Source organism: Chamaea fasciata, unplaced genomic scaffold (genome assembly GCF_029207755.1).
Source record: "Chamaea fasciata isolate MVZ Bird 193981 ecotype frontalis unplaced genomic scaffold, bChaFas1.0.hap1 SCAF_1, whole genome shotgun sequence".
NCBI lineage: Eukaryota > Metazoa > Chordata > Aves > Passeriformes > Sylviidae > Chamaea > Chamaea fasciata.
Genome location: NW_027094086.1, coordinates 23,666,003 through 23,687,174, shown reverse-complemented (window position 1 = coordinate 23,687,174; position 21,172 = coordinate 23,666,003). Strand labels below are relative to the sequence as shown.

The following is a 21,172-nucleotide window of genomic DNA, read 5'->3' as shown; positions in this document are numbered from 1 at the left end:
ACGAGGATACTTAGAGCCACGGCCGCGAGCATAAACCCGCGATCGTCCACAAAGAACGGACACATTCTGTGTCTTTAAAAAAACCGCAGGAGGCAGGTCTCGTGCCTGGAGTATCCCTCTCCCACGAGGTGCCACTCGCGGGTCGGGATCGGCGCAGCCGCCCGCTGCCCTCCCTCCCCGCTCAGGGCGGCTCTCCGGACAGCGCGGGGCTCAGGCGCCAGTCCTTCCCGCCCAAGATGGCGGCGGCCCCGCCCCGCCGGGCGGTGTCCCGGAGCCCGTCCCCCGGCGCGGGGTGTATGACCGCGGCCGTGCGGCGAGCGGGGTAGGCGGCGGCTGGAGCGGGCTGTACCGGGTGAGCAGCGCCGTCCGGCCGCGTTCCGGGCAGCCGGGAATCGGATCGGGTCGGGTCGGGTCGGGGCCGGGGCCGGCCGGGGAGCGAGAGGGAAACTTTCGTCGCGGAACCCTTCTGCGCCGGGACTCCGGTCGCTTTCCCGCGGCCATGTTGGGAACCGGGGGCTGCCTGGGGGGGAAGGAGCTTCCCGGCGGGAGGCGGCGCTGGGCTCCGCTGTCCCGCCGCGGGGTTGGGGCAGTGCCGCGTCCCGCCGACAGGGAGGGAGGCGGTGGGGCGGGAAGGACCCGGGGAAGGAAGCGACGGCGGCGGGCGCTGGCTTGTCCCAGGGCACTGAGGGATTTGGGGGCTCTCGGAAACGAGTTCGCCTTCGGAAAGGGGGAGAAACAACAACGGCGGCGGCCCCGCGGCGTTACGTAAGTGCCCGAAACTCCTCGACTCGTGACTCCGCCGAGGCGCCGTGAGGCGGCGGGACGGGACGGGCGGAGGGCGCTTCCTGCCCCGGCGGGCTGGCGGGGCCGCGCTCCCCCGACCCTTCGCTCGTCCCGTGAAACTCCGTGTCGTTCTCGGAGCGAGTCGCCGGAAAAGTGTTGACGCTGTGGTGAAAAACCAGCGGAACCGCGAATCGTGCGGCTGCGAGCATAAGGTGCTCATTTTTTTCTCTATGAAATTCGCCTGTTTTGAGGGGAATGTAGCTGGTCTGCCAGAGATACGTATGGCTCATAAGCTGTTCTCTGAAAGTAGCTCGAGAAAAGACAGCCAGCCGCATGTTTTTCCTCTCGCCTCATTCGAAATACTTATGTTCATAGGCACCGATGTTTATAAATGGCAAAACTGCTCATCACGGCAAGAAAGCGATGGGTGAGTCCGCTGAGCAGCACGTCCTGCATCGGCTTTGTCCCTACGAAGGGAGATAGCTGTAACTCGAGTTTTGACATGGAGCGTCAGTACAATGGTTGTTGATAACCAGTAGGACCTTTTACGTCCTTAACCAGAGATCAAGGATTGTCTTTTGGCTGAATAGATGGGAACAGTTCCAGACGCATCATTAAGTTCTAATTCAGGCTGTCGTCAGGCTGTGCTAAGAGTTACTGAAAGGGTTGATGCTTGTTTGAGAAACACTATATATCTGAAGCTTCGATGAGCCTAACAGCTTAAGGTCAGATGAGGTTAATACAGTTGGCAAAGTGACTCTAAAACCAGACCCACAACACAGGAATCTGCTTCAGAATTGAGACTGCAAATTCCTCTTTCTCTGCTGAACTAAGGAGAACTGAAATATTCAGATCTTAAGTTCTGATGCTTGTATATTGAATTATTTTAGGAATGCATGTCTGAAAGAAGGGAAGTATTTAAAGACAGCAGTGTATCGGTGCTGAGATCCTACAGATTAATTGCTTTGTGTGCAGTCATCAGCATGCAGAATGGAATCCTTTAGCTCAGAAGGCAGTGCTTTTGCTTTTAGCCTCTAATCTCAATACTGTTGACTAATCCCAGTAGGTAATAGGAATCCCACTGTTGTTAAATGTCTTTTGTATCAGCACAGTTTCTTAAATAATACTTTCCCTAGGGTTTTAGTGCCACCAATTTTGTTGAAAACAGCAGTGGAAGTGAAGTGTTGTGTGCCTGAATCCCAGATTCCTGCTTCTGAAGGCAGATCAGCTGTGTGCTGTTTGGTGTGTCTGAGTTTTGCTCCACATAGAAGCCCACACAGAGCAAGTCCCTTAAATCCAAAATGAAAACTGGTGTGTAGAAATTTTTAGCTGGAGAAGCTAGTTCAGTTTCCTCTGTTGTATTATGTAGTTAGAGAGTAGCATCTTTTCACCTAGAAGCAAATTTTCATTAGATACAGTGATGAAATAATTTTTGAGCTAGAGCTTTGTTCTGTTTCCCTTAAATCAAGGGCTGAGATTTAACTAGTAATTAGTCATGTGCCCAGAGTGACAGAAGGATCTATCCATAGTATCCTAAAGCCCTTTACAAAAACTATCACTGGCAAAATGTTTGCTAGATTCAAAAGGTATGGTGGCTTCTAAGTTTCACTGTTAGTGGATGCAGGATAGTTTCAGAGCAGTAAAGAGATGGAACTGCAATTTCAGGTGAGGCATGATATGGCAGAGCATTGCCAAAAGCTCCATGAGAGCAATTATGGCAGAGTACAAACGCTGGTTTCATACACTTACAGCGTTTTTAGTGGCTTGTCCTCACCTAAGAGGGCTGGAGGTGTTTAAGTGAAAGCTTAGGGGCAAGGCATGGCACATAGATAAGCCAGAGTTGAATTTTTTAGTACTTGCAGACCTGATTTTCTGAAAATGTATGTTAGATAAAATGTTGGAAGTGGTGTCCTAGCAAACAAATGGCATGCCAGTTTTTCTTCCTAAAGTGCACTTATTAATGGATGATGTCAGATAAGGAGATCCCAGTATTAACAATGGATATGATTCTTAGATGATAGTAGGTAAGGAATTTAAATTCTTGATTTTGTATTAGGAGATGAAGCCTTACTCTCTGCAGCCTCAAATTGTAAAGGTATGTTTGTGACTGACTTCAAGCTCTGTTAATATTCAAGCTTACTTTTCCATTTAATTTTTGTGGGTTTTTTTTTTAATTATAGATTATGCTTATATATTTTACTACTTTCATGAATTAATTCAGTATTTGGATGAAAGTGTGATAATCTGGAGATTGTTCCAAAAGATAATACATACAGGCAAATATGGATTTCTGAAATAGAAACACCTATTTAAAACTTTCTCCCTAATGCAGCAAGTGCCAGGTTTGCTGTTGTAGGATAACTTCTGTCTTCATGATTCTTTGGAGGACTTGTTTTTATAGTTCAGGGGAGTGAAAAACTACTCTGTATAGTCTTGGTGGAATATATTTACTAAAGATTTTTTTATTGTTGCCATGAACTGGAAGAAACGATGGTATTAGCAAGCAGAGTCCTGGAAATTCAGGGCTGCAAGAGTAGCCTGGTTGACATAAATGAGTCTGTACACATGAGAAGTGGTTTGATTGAGAGTTGTAGGACAAAGATGCTCCTTTTATGAAAATAAATATTATTGTGCAGAGGTATTATTGAAGAGTACTGCATGTTTTTCAGCCTGCCACTTTGATGCTACACCATCAGAAATGCACATGTTTTAGTTTAGTTGCATGACTTTAGTTGCTTTAATAAGAGTATTCCTTGTTTGGACATAATCATGTTTTGATTTTCTTTTTTTTTGTTTTGTTTTTTAGCTTTTTAGTGATTGTAAATAATTTAAGAATTTAAAAAATGAAACAGGAGTGACTTTCTATTTTTTCTCTTCACATCATTTTATTTTACAGTACAACAGTGTTCAGCATATTGTGTATGTAATGTAGCAGGACTTTGGCATTCAACAGACTGTAAAAGGAGAAAAAAAACTAGCTGAAAGTTATAGATTTCAAATACAGGAATATTCTTGCAACATCCCCCTGCCCTCCAACCCCCAGTGAAATGGGGGTTGTAGGAATGTGGGTGAATGTAATAAGATGACATGCAAGCTGTTAGTTACTGTGTTGAGAGGCAATCTCTTGAGAAATTTTACTGATTCAAACAGGCACAGGGGGCTGCTAAATAGTGGTAAATATGATCTTTGTATCAGCAGCTTTTGCTTTCTGTAAATGCTTCTTGTGCCTCCAGCATATCATCTAGAGGTAACCATTTTGCTTTTAAGCACTTAGTATGCCTTCTGAAAAAGGAAAAGTTACAGCATGTTCTTTGACATCTGCATTTCTAAAGTGTACACGGAATTTGCTAACCAAATTAACAGTGTGCCGTACACGCAGCTGTTCAGGTTGTCAGCATCTTCCTCGTGCAGCTTAACTTCAGTGCAAACCTTTGTGCAGTTTTCCAATTGTCCTCTAGATATTCTGGACTCCAGTTGCTTCCCATGTAACTAAAATAAATCAAGCACATCTGACAAGCAGTGAAAGGGGAAAGGGCTAGTGAATGCATTGCCCAGGAAGGCCTTCACCTACAGTAAGCTGTTGTGATTAAGGAGTTCTTTCAGGAAATAACTCCTTGTTTTTACCATTCTTTTTGTGCTTTAAATTTCTCTTGCCTTAGCTGTCAATACTTGGTAATGTAAAACTTCTGAGAGTGATTTTCAGTGTATTTCTGTTCTGAAAGCTGTGTGACAGTGATTAGTTCCCCCTCCACCCCTCTCTCTGATCTAGGTTAACAACATGGAGGCAAGTGCCCTCTTAACACACAGGTTATGTTTGAAAAGCTGGTTGCATTGAAGATTGACAAATTTTATTTATGGTATCATTGTTAAAGCTTTCCTTGTGGCTTTTATTAACAGCTATCAGATGTTGGTTTTCTACACCTTCACTATTCATCCATGTGTCTGTTGCCAGGTAGCAGCATTTGGTGTAAGAAAGGTCTTATGTCCCTTGCTCAGGAAGAGAATTCAACACTTGGGGTATTGGCTTATATGTTTTTAAATAATGCTGGCTAAATATATTTTAAATATTGCTGGGGATCAGCAGTGACAGGTCCACAATTGCAGCACTTCAGTGTTGTCAAGCTTGCTGAAAAACACATGTAGTTTGATTCCAAGCCCTAAGCTGTGTTTCAGCTGCCTGTGCCTCTGGAATCTCCTGATGCCAGCCCTGCATGTGGTTACTGGGGCATGAGCCATTTTTGGTACCAATTTGGGCAACTTCTTTCAGTGGTTTTAAATGGTAGGAAAAGGATTCCCTGCAGCCAGTCATACTTGTCCTTTGTCTGGTAGAAGTTCCTTGGAGCGTTTTTAATTAAGTAGTGAAGAATTCGAAAGAGTTCCGTATGTCTGTATATTCTGTTTTTTCTACTGTAGTATTGGAGATGTGCTGTAGCACTGTTTTGTCTGGTTATGTTAGGTAGTAATCAACTGCCTGGCCTCCTGAAAGTATTTCTACAGTACAATGTATTATTCAGGTTACCTCTTGAAGCAGAAATTTCTTAGCCTAGGTGGGTCAGGAGCAGAAGAAAGTTGAGATGTTTGCACCTGCTCAGGGAAGAGAAGGTTGAATGTTGTTACTTGGCTTGTGTCTTGTTTAGTTTTGTGGAATTGCTTAGAATTACTGGGCTGGTATAAGAAACCTCTTTGTTGTGGCATCTTCTTTTCCTATCACAGGATTCAAAGAACACGTGCAGGTGAAAAAAAATCAATGTAATAAAAATGAAATAGCAATGATGTTATGTTGCTGTGCTTGTAAATTGTGAGACTCCATGGGAAAACTTTGCTCTCTTTTAAAACATGGCTTGCTAAAACTGAAAGTCCTTTTGTGTTGTTGTACTTTGTAGAAAATTAATGGCTCTCATCAGGCTCCGACTACTTGGTAACCTCTCTAGTTTGGTCATGCTGTGAATTATTACCTGTCCTCTAGTCCTTGTTAGACTGTTAGTGAAGTCAATAACTTCTCTCATAATGGTAATAAAAGTGAACCAAAGAAAACTTAAAACAGAAAGCTTTATATTTTTTAACACTGTCTTGTTTAAGATACATGAGCCAGTGAACAGGCTGGTGTGTCACAGGTTTGCATTTGTGGGAAAAAAAAAAAAAGGAAAAATAAAGTCTGTGAACTTGCTGAAGCTCTTTGGAACATGTAGCTGGTCTGGTAGTTCTCAGGTGCTAAAACAAGCCGATGCCCTGAGATTCAGGAGGTGCTGTTTTTAATGTATACTTGTGTCTTACAGATACATGGAGATCTTTCTGTAAATGTTTTGTACTTGTCAGTTATAGGTTCTGCAAAAAGCATGCTGAAAAATACAACTTTCTTCAGTCACTGGAAACCAAATCCTCTTTTTCACATTGACTGAGAGACGGTCTGGGTAGCCATTAACAAGTTGCCTCCATGTGTGCTGTAATAATCCATAAAAACAACAAACCACACAGCCAATCTGGTTTTGGAAAATTGCTTGCAAGATGGATTTGGCAATAGTTCTTGTGGAACAGCTGCATCTGGATCTGTGTTTTTCTATACTAATGATGCTGTGTCCCCTCCTCAAAAGAATTTAAATAGGTCTTTTCTAAAATTTAAAATGTTGATGCAGCGGCTTCTCTTTGTTATGCTGGGTTGACAAAGCTGAAGCAGGATGTAGCTTGCTCAGAAATTGGTCAGGTCATTTTGACTGATTTTTTTTTTTTCCCCCCATGTCTCTCTCCCAATGTCCATTTCATGGTAAGTGTGTATATCTGTCAAGTAATTTGCTAGCCCAGCTGGCCAGATGTGTGGCCCGGTGCTGCCACAGTGGGCTCTCACCAGTGAAGCTGCTCCTTGAAAAGCAGTGTGTGGGATGGGAGGGGCACACCTGGCGCCTGTCCAGGCCTGGAAGGGAGGGGTACGTCCTTGCTGCCAAACTGGAGAGTAAGGACTCTCCAAAGAACTGAACAGTTGGAGTAGGGAAACATTAAATTGTAAACACAAAAATACATCCCAGTATTTGGTATCGCTGCCAGGTCAAGTCATCCTTTAGGCAGCGACCCAGCAGATGGGGGTTTGTGTCTCCTGGAGCTTCTTGAGGTGATGCAGGATCCCAGGCTACTGTCCTCTGCTCTTGACTCTTCAGGCACATTTTGAAGATGTTGTTCTGTTGTCTGTGTTTCTTCTGATGTCTTTTATCTACTCAGAATTGTGGAGAACTTCAGAAGGAACTTGAGCTTTTCTGGACTTTAGATCTGTGGAAATTGATTTTGAAACTATATTCTGGTGTATGTCCCCAGTGCTTTGGTTAAGATGAAAGATGCCATTTGCTAGCACCAGAAATTAAGCTAAACCACTGCTAATGCTGCTAAATACAAATGGCAAGTCAAAATACTTAGGTGTTTTCCAATGACAACAGAAATTTGATCTGAATACTGGACTTTTTTTAGTCAGTTGTTTGTTAATTAATTTTAAAGGGCACACTTGTGTTATATAGTTTATGAATACATAATTTTTAGGTATACAAATATCAGCTTTTTTTACTTATCCCTGTTGGAGTATGCTGACAGCTGCAAGTATTTGCTGTGCCTGTAGCTGCCTTTATCTTGCTTTCTGTGCTTTGAGAGAAGAGTTTGTCAAAGTTGAGCACTAGTCATGGTGGATCAGGCCTCCTTGTTCATCTCTGCAGAATTCAGGCTTTCAGGGAATTCAGGGGTTTTTTTGTGTATGTTTTTTGTTTGATTGCTTTTTTAATGATTCCTTTAATTCTACCTATTCCACATGTTCATGCTGGCCACCTCCTCTTTCATATTCTGAACAGCGTTACAAATTTCCACATCTGAATGTAGCAGCACCTTAGCTCCTGAAGTTACACCAAAGCAGTGTAAGCATGTGTAGGTGCTTGGGAAATGCTCAGCTTATCAAGCGATAGGTAAGGACACATGGAAGTTAGTTTAGATAGTTGCTCTGTTTGCTCCAACCCCTGACTACCAGGTGGGGGTTGGAAAATTGTGTTTCTTCCTAGCAGCAACTCTCTCATGCCAGAAGACAAAAGCAATACCAGCTACCATGGTTTATTGTAAATAGAAGCCTGACAGTGGTAATAAGCAGCTGATTTCATTAAAAAGCTGGACCTCTTACAAGAATGTTCCTCCTGGACTTCTGCAGTGTGGTATCTTCTCCCCTAAGAGACATTCAGGGATGGCTTTCAGTGCAGCAGGGGACGGAAGGGAAATACAACCCCTTCCAATTGGCCTAGGAGTGCATTGAGGCCTCTTGACCATGTACTTCCCTGTGCTACAAACCCTTTAGTACTGCTTGTGTTTCCATCTTTCGTGTTTTCTCCAGGCAGGGGAAGATAGTGGGAGCAGCTTTGAACTCAGCAATTCTGGATTTCTCTGTCTCTTTCATGGGTGCCACATGTTTCTTGCTTGGAGCAGGGGTGCTGCCTTTCCTGCACGTGGCCTTGTGGCCGAGGTGGTTCCTCTCATCCTTCGTGCAGGGCAGGTTTAAAACAGACCAGACATGTCTGGTGGGACAGCCCTCTTCCACATGCCTTTGTTTTTCTTTGTGTCTCCCCTATGATTATGTAGCATTATAACTCTTCTGGATGTGGGAGTTGGCCTTTCTGTTTACAAGCAGGTTAAGTTGGTGTTCTATTTCCAGCTGAGGTTTATGGTGTTAAGTGCCAAACCTTGTAAGGAGCTAATGTGTAAAACTTAGATGGTTTTGCCTGCACCCAGCAACTCAGGAAGTGTGGTAATTGTTCAGCAGAGTAGCCTGGACAGTAAAACAGCTTTGCTCTGCTCTTGCTGTGCTAATACATATGCTGCTTGGCAAAATAAACAGTCTTTTGCTAAAAATACCTTTCTGTACCCAAATGAGCTTTCTGAGTAGGTTAGGGAATATGAGGTCATACATCTTGAAACATCTACCTAGAAATGATCTCCATTCTGATGATAGAATTGGCCTTTCTGGGCAATTCTAACCCAGGAATTCCTAACTCATTTGGATAATGCAAACTTGAAAAGCAATGCACGTGCTGTGCAGGTTTGATAATAAAGTGAGGTTTTTTGTTGTTGTTATGCATTAGAATTATTTACATTATATGAGCAATTATTATACAACTGGTTAGCTAAAATGAAGGAAGAGCCTTTGATTTTAAGATAAAAATTAGATTATACAAAAATTACTGCAGTTTATAGAAAGAAATACTGAACTATAAGATGTTAGCCAGTTAAAACAAGAATTTCTACACTACTTTCAAGAAGAATTTTATTGGGATTTGACTTGTGGCAGTCATGTGCAACAGTTAAAAACAAAACAGTTCATTATAGTTTGTATGAACTCTCATATGGTTCATTATAGTAATTACAGGTTTATGATGACATCCAACCAGACAAATGCATGGATTTGCTTTCATGACTTTCATGGTGAATTGGACATGACTATATGCTGGACTCAGAAATAATCTGCGAGTTTCTAAAGTTTTGCCGAGGCAGAACATTTACAGGCTGCACAGTGTGGAGTAATGTGGTTGCTGTTAACATGTTTCCGGCATGGTTTCTGTGGTTGATGCCGCAGCGTTGGCCAACAGGTTCTGAGACAAATGAAGGCTTAAGGCTGCTGGGTCATACTGGGTGTACCAGTAAGGGGTGAGTTGGCTAATCTGTGTTTCCCCTCACTGGAGCCATTCCTCCACAGGCTTGCACAATGCAGGAAGATGTGTCTTCATGGAGGGGAGAAAAAAATGCATTCATATAGAAAATCCTAAAAATCATTCGAGTCACAAAATGAGACTTGGGGGAGGTGTCCACAGTAACACCCTCTTTCCTGCCAGTGTGCTACTGATTGCTGCTTACACTGTTTCTTTACAGTGTTCAGATGAAACTGTTACAAGCATCTTTGCATCTGTAATCTGAAGCAGCCTTGATTCTGCCATCATTTTTTCTAGTGTTTTATCTTGCAGCTTTTTTGGCTTTATTTATTTTAAATATTTACCAATATTTATTAAAGGTGTGGGCAATGGTTTGAAGATTGAACAGCTTACATTACCATAAGGAAAAGATTGTTTGGGCTTTTTTTTTGCCTGTAAATCAAGTCAAAGTTTCTGTCCCACTCTGAGTACTTTTCTGAACACTACGGCTATTAAACAGGTTAGTCAAAAGTGATTATCTGGATAAAGACTATGCTGAAGTTCAGAGGAATCTTACTGACTCATTTCCTGCTATCATCTCTACCTTGATAAAATCTCTTTAATATCTCTGCTCTTCTTTCTTTTCAGTATTGTGATGAAGCTTTTTGTTGTGCTTGATCCATCTTTGATATATTATCAGGGTTATCCTCTATATCCTTAACAGCTGGTTATGACAGTGATAGCAAGACTGTTTGTTAAATACAACAGTCTGGAGAATACTTTTTTTGAAGAGAATCATGAAGAGAACTGCTTGTTAGAAGCTGTACTTCTCTTTAAGTGGCAGTTGTTGTCTTATGTTTTAAATAGCACCCTGCTAGCTCCAGCAGAGGACAGGCGTTTAGTTGTTGCTGTTGTGTCAGCTTTTAGCAGTGATTAAGACCTTTAGAAAACATTTGTCATACCCATATCTCCTGTCAACATAATATTTTTGTCGGTGAAATTTTTTTTGATTTCACCTAACTTTATGCTTAATTTGGTCTTTTTACTGTTTTATAAAAAGCAACTGGTGAATAATGCAAATACATAATTAATACTAAAAAAGCTATCATTTAATTGTTACAGATGTATTTAAATAACTGTAGACAATTGAATGAAATACTAATAAATTAAAAATGGATTGATGGATACTTAGCACTTCATTTTCCTCAGTATTTAATATGCTGAACTATAGAATTAAAATTTAATTAAATGTCTCTTTCTGTATTATGTTTAATCCAGCTGTTGTTATTGGCACTACCTGTCAAGGACCATAAAGGTGGCTTGTGCATGAATGCTTGGATTCTGATCACAGCTGGTGAGATGTAAGTCCATAGAAAATGCAATTTTGCCAACCAGGACAAGCATCAGTATCATCCTTCTCTGGATGTACTGAAGGATGCAGGGTAGGAGGTGTAACTAGTGAGGCTTAAGTAAGATTTAAAACATGCTGATTTGTCTTCTCACTTGTATCAGATCTGCTGTGCATATTTTCAGTTCAGCAATTTTCCACACTAAAACTATTTCCAGCGTGTTAAACATGGATAAGTTTCCTTAACCAGGTTGCACTTCAGGAATTTACACTTGTGTTTTTCTTGGCAGTAGTGCAAAATGTCAGATGTTGCTCTTAAGAGCAATGTATATAATATTGATAGTGGTCAGCATACTGTATTATAGTACTGAGAAGCTTTTATAGCTGGAAGTTTGTCCACAAAAAGTAGTGATATTACTGTTTCAGACAGATCTTTAAGTGAGGGATGTATGAGAGTTCTGGGTACTTTAATTGCTGGTGTTTACGCAGCTGTGACTTGAATTAGCCTGTCTTCTTTGCATAGGTAAAGTGCAAGAGGAAAACTGTATGAGTCTAATGTGGTAATATAATATATAACAATTATTTGAAACCTGTTATTAAAAAACTCCCATGTAACTAAATGACTGATTCTGCTTGATTCACTCTTTTTAGGGAGAGTGTGATATTTTTCTCTGTGGATCCAAATAATGAGTCATTTTACAAACCAGTCATTTAATGCACATTAGATATCTGGTCTGCAGATAGTTCTTGTCTGTCTCTGGTTTTACAATTTGCTTGTTTCTGTCTTGCAAAAAATTTTTTTTTCATCTTCTGTACCTTTCATATATGTTTAATTTATGTGATTTAAGTATAATAAAGCAAAATGAGTTTCTGTTTGAAATTTCTGTTTTAGTCAGAACCTTCAAGTTGTGGAGTCAAACATGATAAAACCTGTAACTTTTGCCTGCTATTAAATGATTCTGACTAGAAACTTTTATGAAGCATGTATGCTAGCTTTAGGTAAGAAGGAAAATTGGTTAATTTGAATGTATGTGGTGTAGCATAGTTGCTGATGTTGTATGTGCCGGTGTGAGAACAAGGGCTCTCTATGACAATTGGATAATTATTTAGAAGTTTATTGGGTGGCAAGATATAACATGCTTTGATTTAGACCTGCTGGTTTTGCCTTTTCTGTCTTTATTCTATTTTGTCCTCCTCCATTTCTGGCTTTTTTCCCTACATTTGCTTCAGTGCAATGTCTAGATCTCACTTCATCCATTCTGGTGGTGTGGTTAGTGGCACTTTTTTATTGAACTTGTGTTACTGAATCTGGCTTTGAAACATCCAGGATCCTGCTGCTGCTTTAGGACTGGATGGGCCTCTCTGTGATTAGTTCTGAGCTCTTTTGCTTTTTGCAGCAGCTTAAATATGCTTTTTTCTTTTTTTCTTTAAAGCTGTCACCTTAACTATGTATATTGGTAGGAATGGATAAGCTGCCTGTGTCCTGATACCATGGCTCTGAGACATACAGACTGCCTGTTTTGTATTAAGGCAATGTGTTAAAAGTAGTTGTTAACAGCCTAATAGCTAATTGCAAAGATGATGATAGATGAACTGACAATTCTAACAAGGCCAGTAATATTCTTCTCCCTTGAAGAGTGTTGAAGAAAAATAATACTAAAAATTAGATGCTTATTAATTAACATTTGTTAGCAGGGACTGTACACTGGACTTGATTTGTTCTTGCCCAAACCAGGAGTAATGGAACACTGCCAGTTCTGCTGTCTTGCTGAGGAAACTTCAGAATTTGGTTTGTTTCTCTCTCCTGCACACCCTTTGTGCCCGTCTTACGGCCTGAAGGGAATGCTGGTTGGAATGGTAGTGTGCACTGAGCTGGGGTGAGGAAATGTTTTTGTGCTGAGCTGTATGCATCACTGTGCCATAACAGCTTTTTAAATCTCATTTCTCCCCTCCAACACCTTTGTTATTTGTGGTTCTGCTTATGGTGCTAATGCTGACTGCTACAGTGCTGATGTACTAGTAGAAAGGTTTTCTGTCAGCATTGAATTGGGTGTAACTATGTCAGTCAGGGTTGCATTCTTTTTAGTTGACTCCTTATGTCTGTCCTCAGCTGCAGCAATTCTGTGCAGTTTAGTCTGGCCACTATCACAAGCAGAGCCAGCATATAAAATAAACATTCTGGTTTAAATAAGACCTGTTGAAGCATTGACTCCTGGGAGATCATTGGTTTGGTCTCCAGGATACGGTGGCAAAAAGATATGTACAAAGTGACTTGTCAGTGCACAGCAACCCTAATAGAATTATTTTCCTGATGCAGTAGTTTGGAATGTTAATAACTGTACTAAGTGGGTGACTTCCTCAACATGGATTGTGTTTTAGGTAAGTGGGTAACTTGTTAGTTCTTCAGAAATTTCAGTGGTGTCTGTTTGATCACATTGAAGATGATTGTTGTCGCCAGCAGGATACAAATGTAAAACTGGACTGAAATAAGGGAGGCAAGAAGATCCTGATATCTTGATAACAGAATTGTTATTTATCTAGAAGCTTCATGTGAATTAAAGTGGAAATAACTGAACTGTTAAAGACGGTTCTTTATAATGTATAAGAGTTGAGGTTTTCCGTGTCATGAAATATTTTGTCACCTTTAAACAGGTGCCATGAAAATGAAAGCCTTTGCCTAGCATTTTCATCATAAAAGGTACTCACTAAGAGCGTGTGTGTGAGGGACAAACTTAAGGTATTGCAGCGTTTTGAGAGTTGAGATTTATTTGGAAAGGCTGCTAAACCCTGCTTATGATGTAGCTCTATGTAGCTGCTTTTCTTACAAAGTGATCTGTTTGTGTTCTTTTGGTTTGTTTTGGGTTGGTTTTTTGTTTGTTTGTTTGGTTGGTTTTTTGGTAATGTTTTGACTAGCAGCTAGTACTGTGCTGCCTCTGGACACAGCAAATGAATCTGCTGTCTGTGAGGACCATCAGTCCGTCACAAATGGAGTCCTCTTTGCATAACAGCCTCAGGACTTTTAGGAGTTTGTGTGCCAGAAGTGTGAAATTAGTAAAATATGATAAAAGTCTGAATAATAGGTTTGAGGTTTTTGATTTCACAGCATCCATAAAATGAGACTGTGTATAAGATAGTCTCCCCTTAAGTGTAGCTGTCTAACCTTTTTTTTTGAAGCCTGTGGTTCTGGTTAATTCCTCACTTGCTTGGGGAAGGATTTGGGCATGTTTTCAGCAATTTGCCATTATTCAGGAAGCACTTTGTTTGATCAGGTCTTGAGATCTTGCATCTTCAGGGCAGTAATCCAGTATCTGCTTCTCGTGGTGGCCAACAGTAGAAAGTTCACAAGAAAGTTTATCTGGAAGAGAGGAGGATATTGCCACCCAGTTCCAGGGTATGATGATCTGCTGTCTCTCAGCTGGTCTGAATATGCTTTAAGACAAGATGGTAAGTTTTAAAGACTGGGTATTGATAACTTTGGTTTTGGACTGTCACATCTTGGGGTTAAAAGTTCCTTTGCATGTCCAGGCAATATTTTGATTTCAATCTCCTTGGTCACTGTGCTTCTGACAGGAAGAGGTGCCTGTGAGTTTGGGATGTCTTCTCTTGTATTTCTGGTCTATTTTTGTCATGTTTCACGATTACTTATAATCAGCATGTATTTTGTGTAGTTTCCCATCCATTTCTGAACTTATTTCCTTACTCAGAAAAGGCTAATGAAGGTGTATGAGCATTAGTGTGCATAGGATTTCAGATGGATTTTTTTAAACTCATGAGAAAAATATCTGAGTGCTTATTATAAAAAGTCCAATCTGATAGTGTGGAAAATACAATTAATACCTTGGAAAGGTGGAATTGGCCGCAGCAGTCTCTGGCATCTAGGGCCTTGAGGCTGGCAGGTGGGAATGCTGTCCATTACAGGAAAAAGTTTCAATCTAGAAGAGAGGGGATTTATCATGTCTTTTCTTAATAGTCCTTAACTTTGCCAGGATTTTTACTTAAGGTCCATTTCGTTATTACTATTTTCACAACATGCTCGCAATACAGTCTTCAGCACAAGTTCTGGAGCCATGTGACTTGGTTTCAAGCCATGATGATTATTAAACGATCCTGGTTAGAGCTGTTTTCTCTTAAATTGTCCTAGGGAACAGTTAATTGAAACCTTTAGCTTTTCCTCCCCTTGTTTTCCTCTCCCAATGACTTGTATTTTGAAAGCTTTTGCAGTGGCCTTGAACCGAGTTTGCAGTTTATTGGCAGGGAGTGCAGAGTGGCTGAGTCGGAGCTGTGGGGCAGGGTCTGCTTCCTACAGGTGGCTGTGACTTCACACCCAGAGCTTGCCTCGCTGAAACCCAGCAGTGTGGTTGTGTTTGTGGGGGTGAGGTGGGAGTAGTGTTCCCCCTGTGCACTACCAAAAGCATTTAACTTACTGTAATTTGTAGATAATCTGCGTAGAAGTGTAAGTTCATAAGTAGTACATGTTGATTTCTACCTGTAGAAAAGTGTCTTTTCTGGGCTGTCCCCTTTGCATTCTGATGACTGATGTCCTTTTTCCCACTTTATGGCGAACAGGGAATTACTAAATAACTTTGGATTGACCAAGTGACTGAGGCCTTGCTTTTTAAGTTTGAATAGCTGCTTGTTCAGTTTTGATTGATGCTTGCAGAGGTTGTTTAATTCTTGTATGTTGCTGGATGGGAATGGTTATTGGGCAGTTAATGGGAATTAACTGTCCTTCCAGATCCTGGGCTTCAGCAGTCAGGCACCTGAATTTGATTTTGGAGCCTATGACAACAGCAAGTACACATATAAAAAGCTCCTAGTTTCTTTTTCGTTCCCTTTTTACTGCTTTTTACTTGGCAGTTTGTATTTTGTCTTCACCTTCTGCAATGAAAATTGTTCCGGTGGCTTTGTAATTCTCTTAACCATAAAACTAGTTAATACAATACTCACCTACAGTAGCTAATGCTGTGAGGCATGTAAAAAAAATTCAAAAACTGCTGAGAAATAACTTTTAGAGGTTCTTCTCTCTTGAGTGTCAAACTTTGATATAAGATAATGTGTGCTGAGCTTAAAAAACATATCTGTGCAAGATCACTTGTCAAACTACCTTAGTGTGAAGCTAAATACACTTTCAAAGCAGTAACTTACAATAATAATACTTAACATTGGGCATGCGGATGTGTGTAATCACAGGTAACATACTTATTTAGATGAGGCTTCATGAGAGGTTTCACCCTTATTTTGTAAGGAAGTATCTGTCCTTTGATTCCTAGGAGGAAGATTGCCTGGATCAGGTTATAGCAGAGTGATGGAGTCTGAGTAGCATCAAGTCTGAGCCTTGTTTCAGCCCAGTTTCCTCTCGGTTGTAGGCTGATGCTGTATTGATGGCAGGCAGTGCAGGCTAAAGAAGTAGGTGATGTAGAGGACTTCCCAACCTGGGATTGTGTCACAAAGCACAGGTAGAAGGCACTGGAGAATTTCCTGCTCTGCTCTTCTTCACCTTTCAAAGCTGTGGCTGTAGCAGAGGGTGTTGTGAGCATCAGCCCTGTGCAAGGCATGGGGGAATGTCTTCTGCCTGCTGAGAAAGTCTGTCCATAGTACTCACTTCTGCCAGATGTCTCACTGCTCTGTCAAGCACAACAGGTCAGGTTCATGGCTGTACCACAAGGAGTTTGAAGGGAGCAGATCTGGATCATACTGGCAGGATTTGCCTTTGCCAGACTTCTGCCTGGGAAACTAGGGTAAAAGAGGCTAAAGAGTGGTTTGCCAAGGTATGAATCACTATAGTGACTTCCTAATTTTAGTTCCCTGTTGGATGCCTTAGCTATCTCACACAAGAAAAAAGTCTTATTTGCCACTTGGGGAACAACGAGGTGGGGCTTTTAATCTGTAATTGGAGCATACAGTTCATTAGCACTTCCTGAAACATAAAGTAGTCTTTTTTAAACTTTGAGCTGGTACAGGTCACTTAGTCTTTCTCAGGAGCACTTGTGAGCTGTATGGCAGGTCCTCTGTGCAGGTCTGCCAGCATAGGTTGCCTGAATGTGATGGACACAGATGTGGTCCGTGTGGGTGGGGAGGGAGGGACTGTGGGACTCCTGCAAAATGAAGGCGGCAGCAAGCAGGTGATGAACCACCAGCTGTGACTCACTCCCTGTTCCTGGCTCAAGAGTTTCCCATGAAAGCAGATGTAGTGGGGGGGTGCAAGCTGTGGCCTGTACAAAATGTTTCCAGCAGGTAGATTCATGGTTTTGGCCCATGATTTGTGGTTTACATACTGGGAAAAATGAGCAGTCGTGAGCTAGCTCAGGGAGTGTGGTTTCCTATGTGAACAGCAATTATATAATTTGTTTGTTGTGTTAAAACTAATGTGGGTCTTCAGGCTGCTCAGTTAAGTTGATGTTTTTGTAGCATTAGAATTTGAAATGATGGATGATACTTCCTGTTGCTATCTGGAGTAGGTGTAGGAGGATATACAGAGAAATATGAGTATTAAACCAGAATGCAGTAGCCTTACTAGAGAGGAACTAGTTTGTTGCCAGAGGCTCCCAAATGCCATGCTGTAGGTGCTGTCTGTGTGATAAAGATAGCTGTCAGCTGCATAGAACATTTTTGCTTTTGGAAAAAAGACTAATCGGTTGCTAAAAATTCTTAGGTGTTAATACTTATTTAAATCTAGCCCAAGTCAATGCCTCTCAGCCAGCAGGTCCTGTTAGATATTTTAAGAAGTGCGGGGTTGGTACCTTCCTTGGGGAAGGCTGCTTGCTGTTGAATCAGTCCTGTTCTAATTACAAACTTTTTTTTCTTATTTTAAGATACTTGTGAAAGATGGTGGATCGCTTGGCAAACAGCGAAGCAAATACTAGAAGAATAAGTATAGTGGAAAACTGCTTTGGAGCAGCTGGTCAACCCCTGACTATTCCTGGCCGTGTTCTGATCGGAGAGGGAGTCCTAACAAAACTGTGTAGGAAGAAGCCCAAAGCAAGGCAGTTCTTCCTGTTCAACGACATTCTTGTTTATGGTAACATTGTCATCCAGAAGAAGAAATACAATAAACAGCACATTATCCCACTGGAAAACGTCACTATTGATTCCATCCAGGATGAGGGAGACTTACGGAATGGGTGGCTTATCAAGACGCCAACGAAGTCTTTTGCGGTTTATGCTGCCACCGCTACAGAGAAGTCGGAGTGGATGAACCACATAAATAAGTGTGTTTCTGATTTGCTTTCCAAAAGTGGGAAGACCCCTAGCAATGAACACGCAGCAGTGTGGGTACCAGACTCGGAGGCCACGGTGTGCATGCGCTGTCAGAAAGCCAAGTTCACACCGGTGAACCGCCGCCACCACTGCCGCAAGTGCGGCTTTGTCGTCTGCGGGCCCTGCTCAGAAAAGAGGTTTCTGCTCCCCAGCCAGTCTTCCAAGCCAGTGAGAATCTGCGACTTCTGCTACGACCTTCTTTCTACAGGGGAGATGACTGCTTGTCAGTCAGCTAGGTCAGACTCCTACAGCCAGTCACCTAAGTCATCTTTAAATGATGTATCTGATGATGATGATGATGAAGACAGTAGCGATTAAGGACCGAATGTTTTTTCCGTGTGTTGCAAGTTGTGTTTCAAACCATATGGAGCTGCTTTTGGGGAAGTCTGTAGTGAGGTTCCTCAGAGAAATTGTGTTCTAGCCATGAAATATGCCTGAATATCTTCAACTGCAATGTGCCTCAATCTATGAATTCTCTAGACAATAGGGTTTTTTCTCCTCTGCAGGGATAGACTGGTGAAAATGTTATCAGAATATTTTCCAACTTCATTTACTTGAGTTGTGTCTAGGTTAGACTTTTGTGGAAGATTGGAGAATGAAATGTACTTCCTTAATTTAACAACCCATACTTCCTAAAGTTTCACATTGGTATGTTATGCAGGTTTTTTTTCTGATCTAGGGAGGAAAACTGTGAGCATGCATGGAATGGTGATGTTTTTGTTAATCCTGTAGACCATCTTATTTTAGTAGCCATGGTATATAATTAATTATAAGGTCATCCAATGTACAAACCTAAATGTCACAAAACTTGGGAACTCTTGTTTTGCTGTTACTTTCTACTTCCTATGCCAAGCAGTGCCTTGTACCAGTTGTGCTGATTCAGGAAGAAACAAACCTGTTTTATGTCTATTTGCCTAAATGCTGGTATCTGGGAAATTGTTGGTGCTATTGAAAATAACTGCTGTGTTCAAAGTGGAACTTTGACAAGGTCGTAATTGCACCTCATGGTGGATGATGGGGACCCAAATGGCACGTCCTCACCTGTGCTGAAGACTCTGCAGATTCTTACAGGCTTCAGCAGCTTTCTCCTTGCAGAAGTTGTGTTGTAGGTTGGGATCTTGAGATGAGAAGCTTAGGAAGATTCTTCGTGGGGATTTATATACTTTCTTTTCAGAACAGTTTCTAAGTTTCAAATTTGGCAAATGCATACTGAAATTTTACTTGGGTGATACAGCATTTAGGTATGCTAGCCTACATATTTTTGGAAGTAATTCCCAAAAATGTCACAATTTTTTTTTCCTTCAAACACTGGTGAGAGTATTGGGTTCTTTCTTTCCCCAGGAGTTTTATTGGCTTGTTTCAAAATAACCTCATATTTTGAACAAGAAGCCTGCAAGTATCCTTATAAAACTGGCTTTCCTCTTTACACAGCTGACCTCAGGATAAATGTGAGATGCAAGTTACTTCATTTTTAAATGTATACCCAGGACCAAGAAAGATGTATGTAAGGACTATCATGAAACAGTCAGTGCAGAAACTGTCTCTATCATAGTGTTCATTTTAATTTCTTGAATACAGAAGTGTCATGTTCCCGTATAAATGCAAAAATTACACTTGCAAAGACATGTTAAACCCCCAAATATGTTTCTGTATTTTTATAATGATAACCTCAATTTTGCAGCAGAAAAACCTCTATGAAATAGTTGTATGAATATAGTAGCAACTGACTTTCTATAAAAAAATGTTAAGCTTTTGTATCTCTAAATGACAATTTCTGCACTGTTTGCCTTGGTTGGCAATAATTGGGTTTAATATTTATTGAATAAACAATCAATGCTGTATGTTGCACTAGTCTCCAATTCTGTATGCTGAAAGTGTCAGTCATTTTTTTCTATAAGAATTAGCAGAGTACTTCAGAGCTGTATCCCTCCATGAGATTTCTGGTAGTTAAAGATGCACTTAACATCTATAGAGAGGCACTCTACATTCATACTTTGCAAGACATTGCTTCAGGTGAAAATTGAATCAGTATTTTTAGGTTAGACAATTTCTAAAAATAAGACTTTCTTTAGAAGCACTGAGGAGTATTTGTTCTACTTGGAACTAAATACACAAAGGGAAAAACACTTTGATACAGACTTGGGACCAGGAAGATTCTGTAAAATTGCCAGATTGTATATATTGAGAGACTAATGGAAATAAATAGTTGCATGTACTTTTTCCTTGAAAGATGAGGGAGTGGTGATGCTGCAGCAGGGAAAACGGGCTGTTCTGAGAAGGCACTTTGAGTTAATAGTGTTCACTTTTTTGTACCTCTTGGTATTTCTATTTCAGGAGAGGAGACTTGCTAGCTTCCATTTTTCTATAGAATCAAAGTACAAACCTCCCTCATACATGCCTTCCAATGACTAACAATAGTTTTCTTCCTTATCCAATTGTTTCCTCTTTCTTAAGCTGTCAAATATTAACTTGTCATATCAAAGACTCCATTTCCTTGTTTTCTGTATGTTTTGCTTTTCAGCACCTTTTGGTGGTGGGGGAAAGGGTTTCTGAGAGTTAGATCACATCCTGTATTTTGAGAATGTACTTGTACCTACTTCATATATCTTTTTATCTGTGAATGAAACTTGCACTGTGCTGCACTGACACCTGAAGCTGTAACCAAACCAATGCATGGATGTGGAATTTTTCATCTGCAAATGGACTCAACATTGACTTCTCTTGTAGCTAAAACTTTCTGAAAGGGCTCATTTTGTACTTTGTAATCTTGTTCTGTCAAGTTATTTTATTTACAAATACATGGAATAGCTTCAAGCCTGTGTTTAATTTTCTTTGACTGTGGGCCTTCAAAAATGAGCGAAAACAGGACAATTGTTTTTTATATTGACGAGCTGTTTAGCAGCAGGTTTATTCACTTTCAGTAAACTGGGAGCATAAGCCTGCAGAAGGAGTTTTAAGACTAATTTTGAAATTAATGGGGTTAGGGATTTAGAAGCCACTTACGCACTTAGGGAACGGTTTAAAGGAAGTATGACCAAGCATGTTGCAAAGTTTGGGTTTTGTTGGACTGGTGTTGGTTGCTGGAACTGACAGTCCCAGTCACTGGAAGAGGCTGGAGGATCCTGCATTTGGAGTGGCCCAGCTC

At 41.0% G+C, this 21,172-nt stretch overlaps 1 protein-coding gene across 4 annotated transcripts; it reads left to right on the top strand.

Moving 5' to 3' along the window:
* The first annotated feature begins 267 nt into the window (after window positions 1-267).
* Window positions 268-20,841, top strand: PLEKHF2 (pleckstrin homology and FYVE domain containing 2). Of its 4 annotated transcripts, XM_066178357.1 has the most exons (3): window positions 324-352; window positions 1,159-1,210; window positions 17,583-20,841. In XM_066178357.1, the coding sequence occupies exon 3, from the start codon at window positions 17,596-17,598 to the stop codon at window positions 18,343-18,345; it is 750 nt and encodes a 249-aa protein (XP_066034454.1). In that variant the 5' UTR covers window positions 324-352; window positions 1,159-1,210; window positions 17,583-17,595; the 3' UTR covers window positions 18,346-20,841. The 4 variants fall into 4 exon arrangements, with proteins under 4 accessions (XP_066034445.1, XP_066034454.1, XP_066034463.1 ...); XM_066178348.1 differs by lacking the exon at window positions 1,159-1,210 and having other exon boundaries at window positions 268-352; XM_066178366.1 differs by lacking the exons at window positions 324-352; window positions 1,159-1,210 and adding an exon at window positions 615-765.
* Window positions 20,842-21,172: the final 331 nt, after the last annotated feature.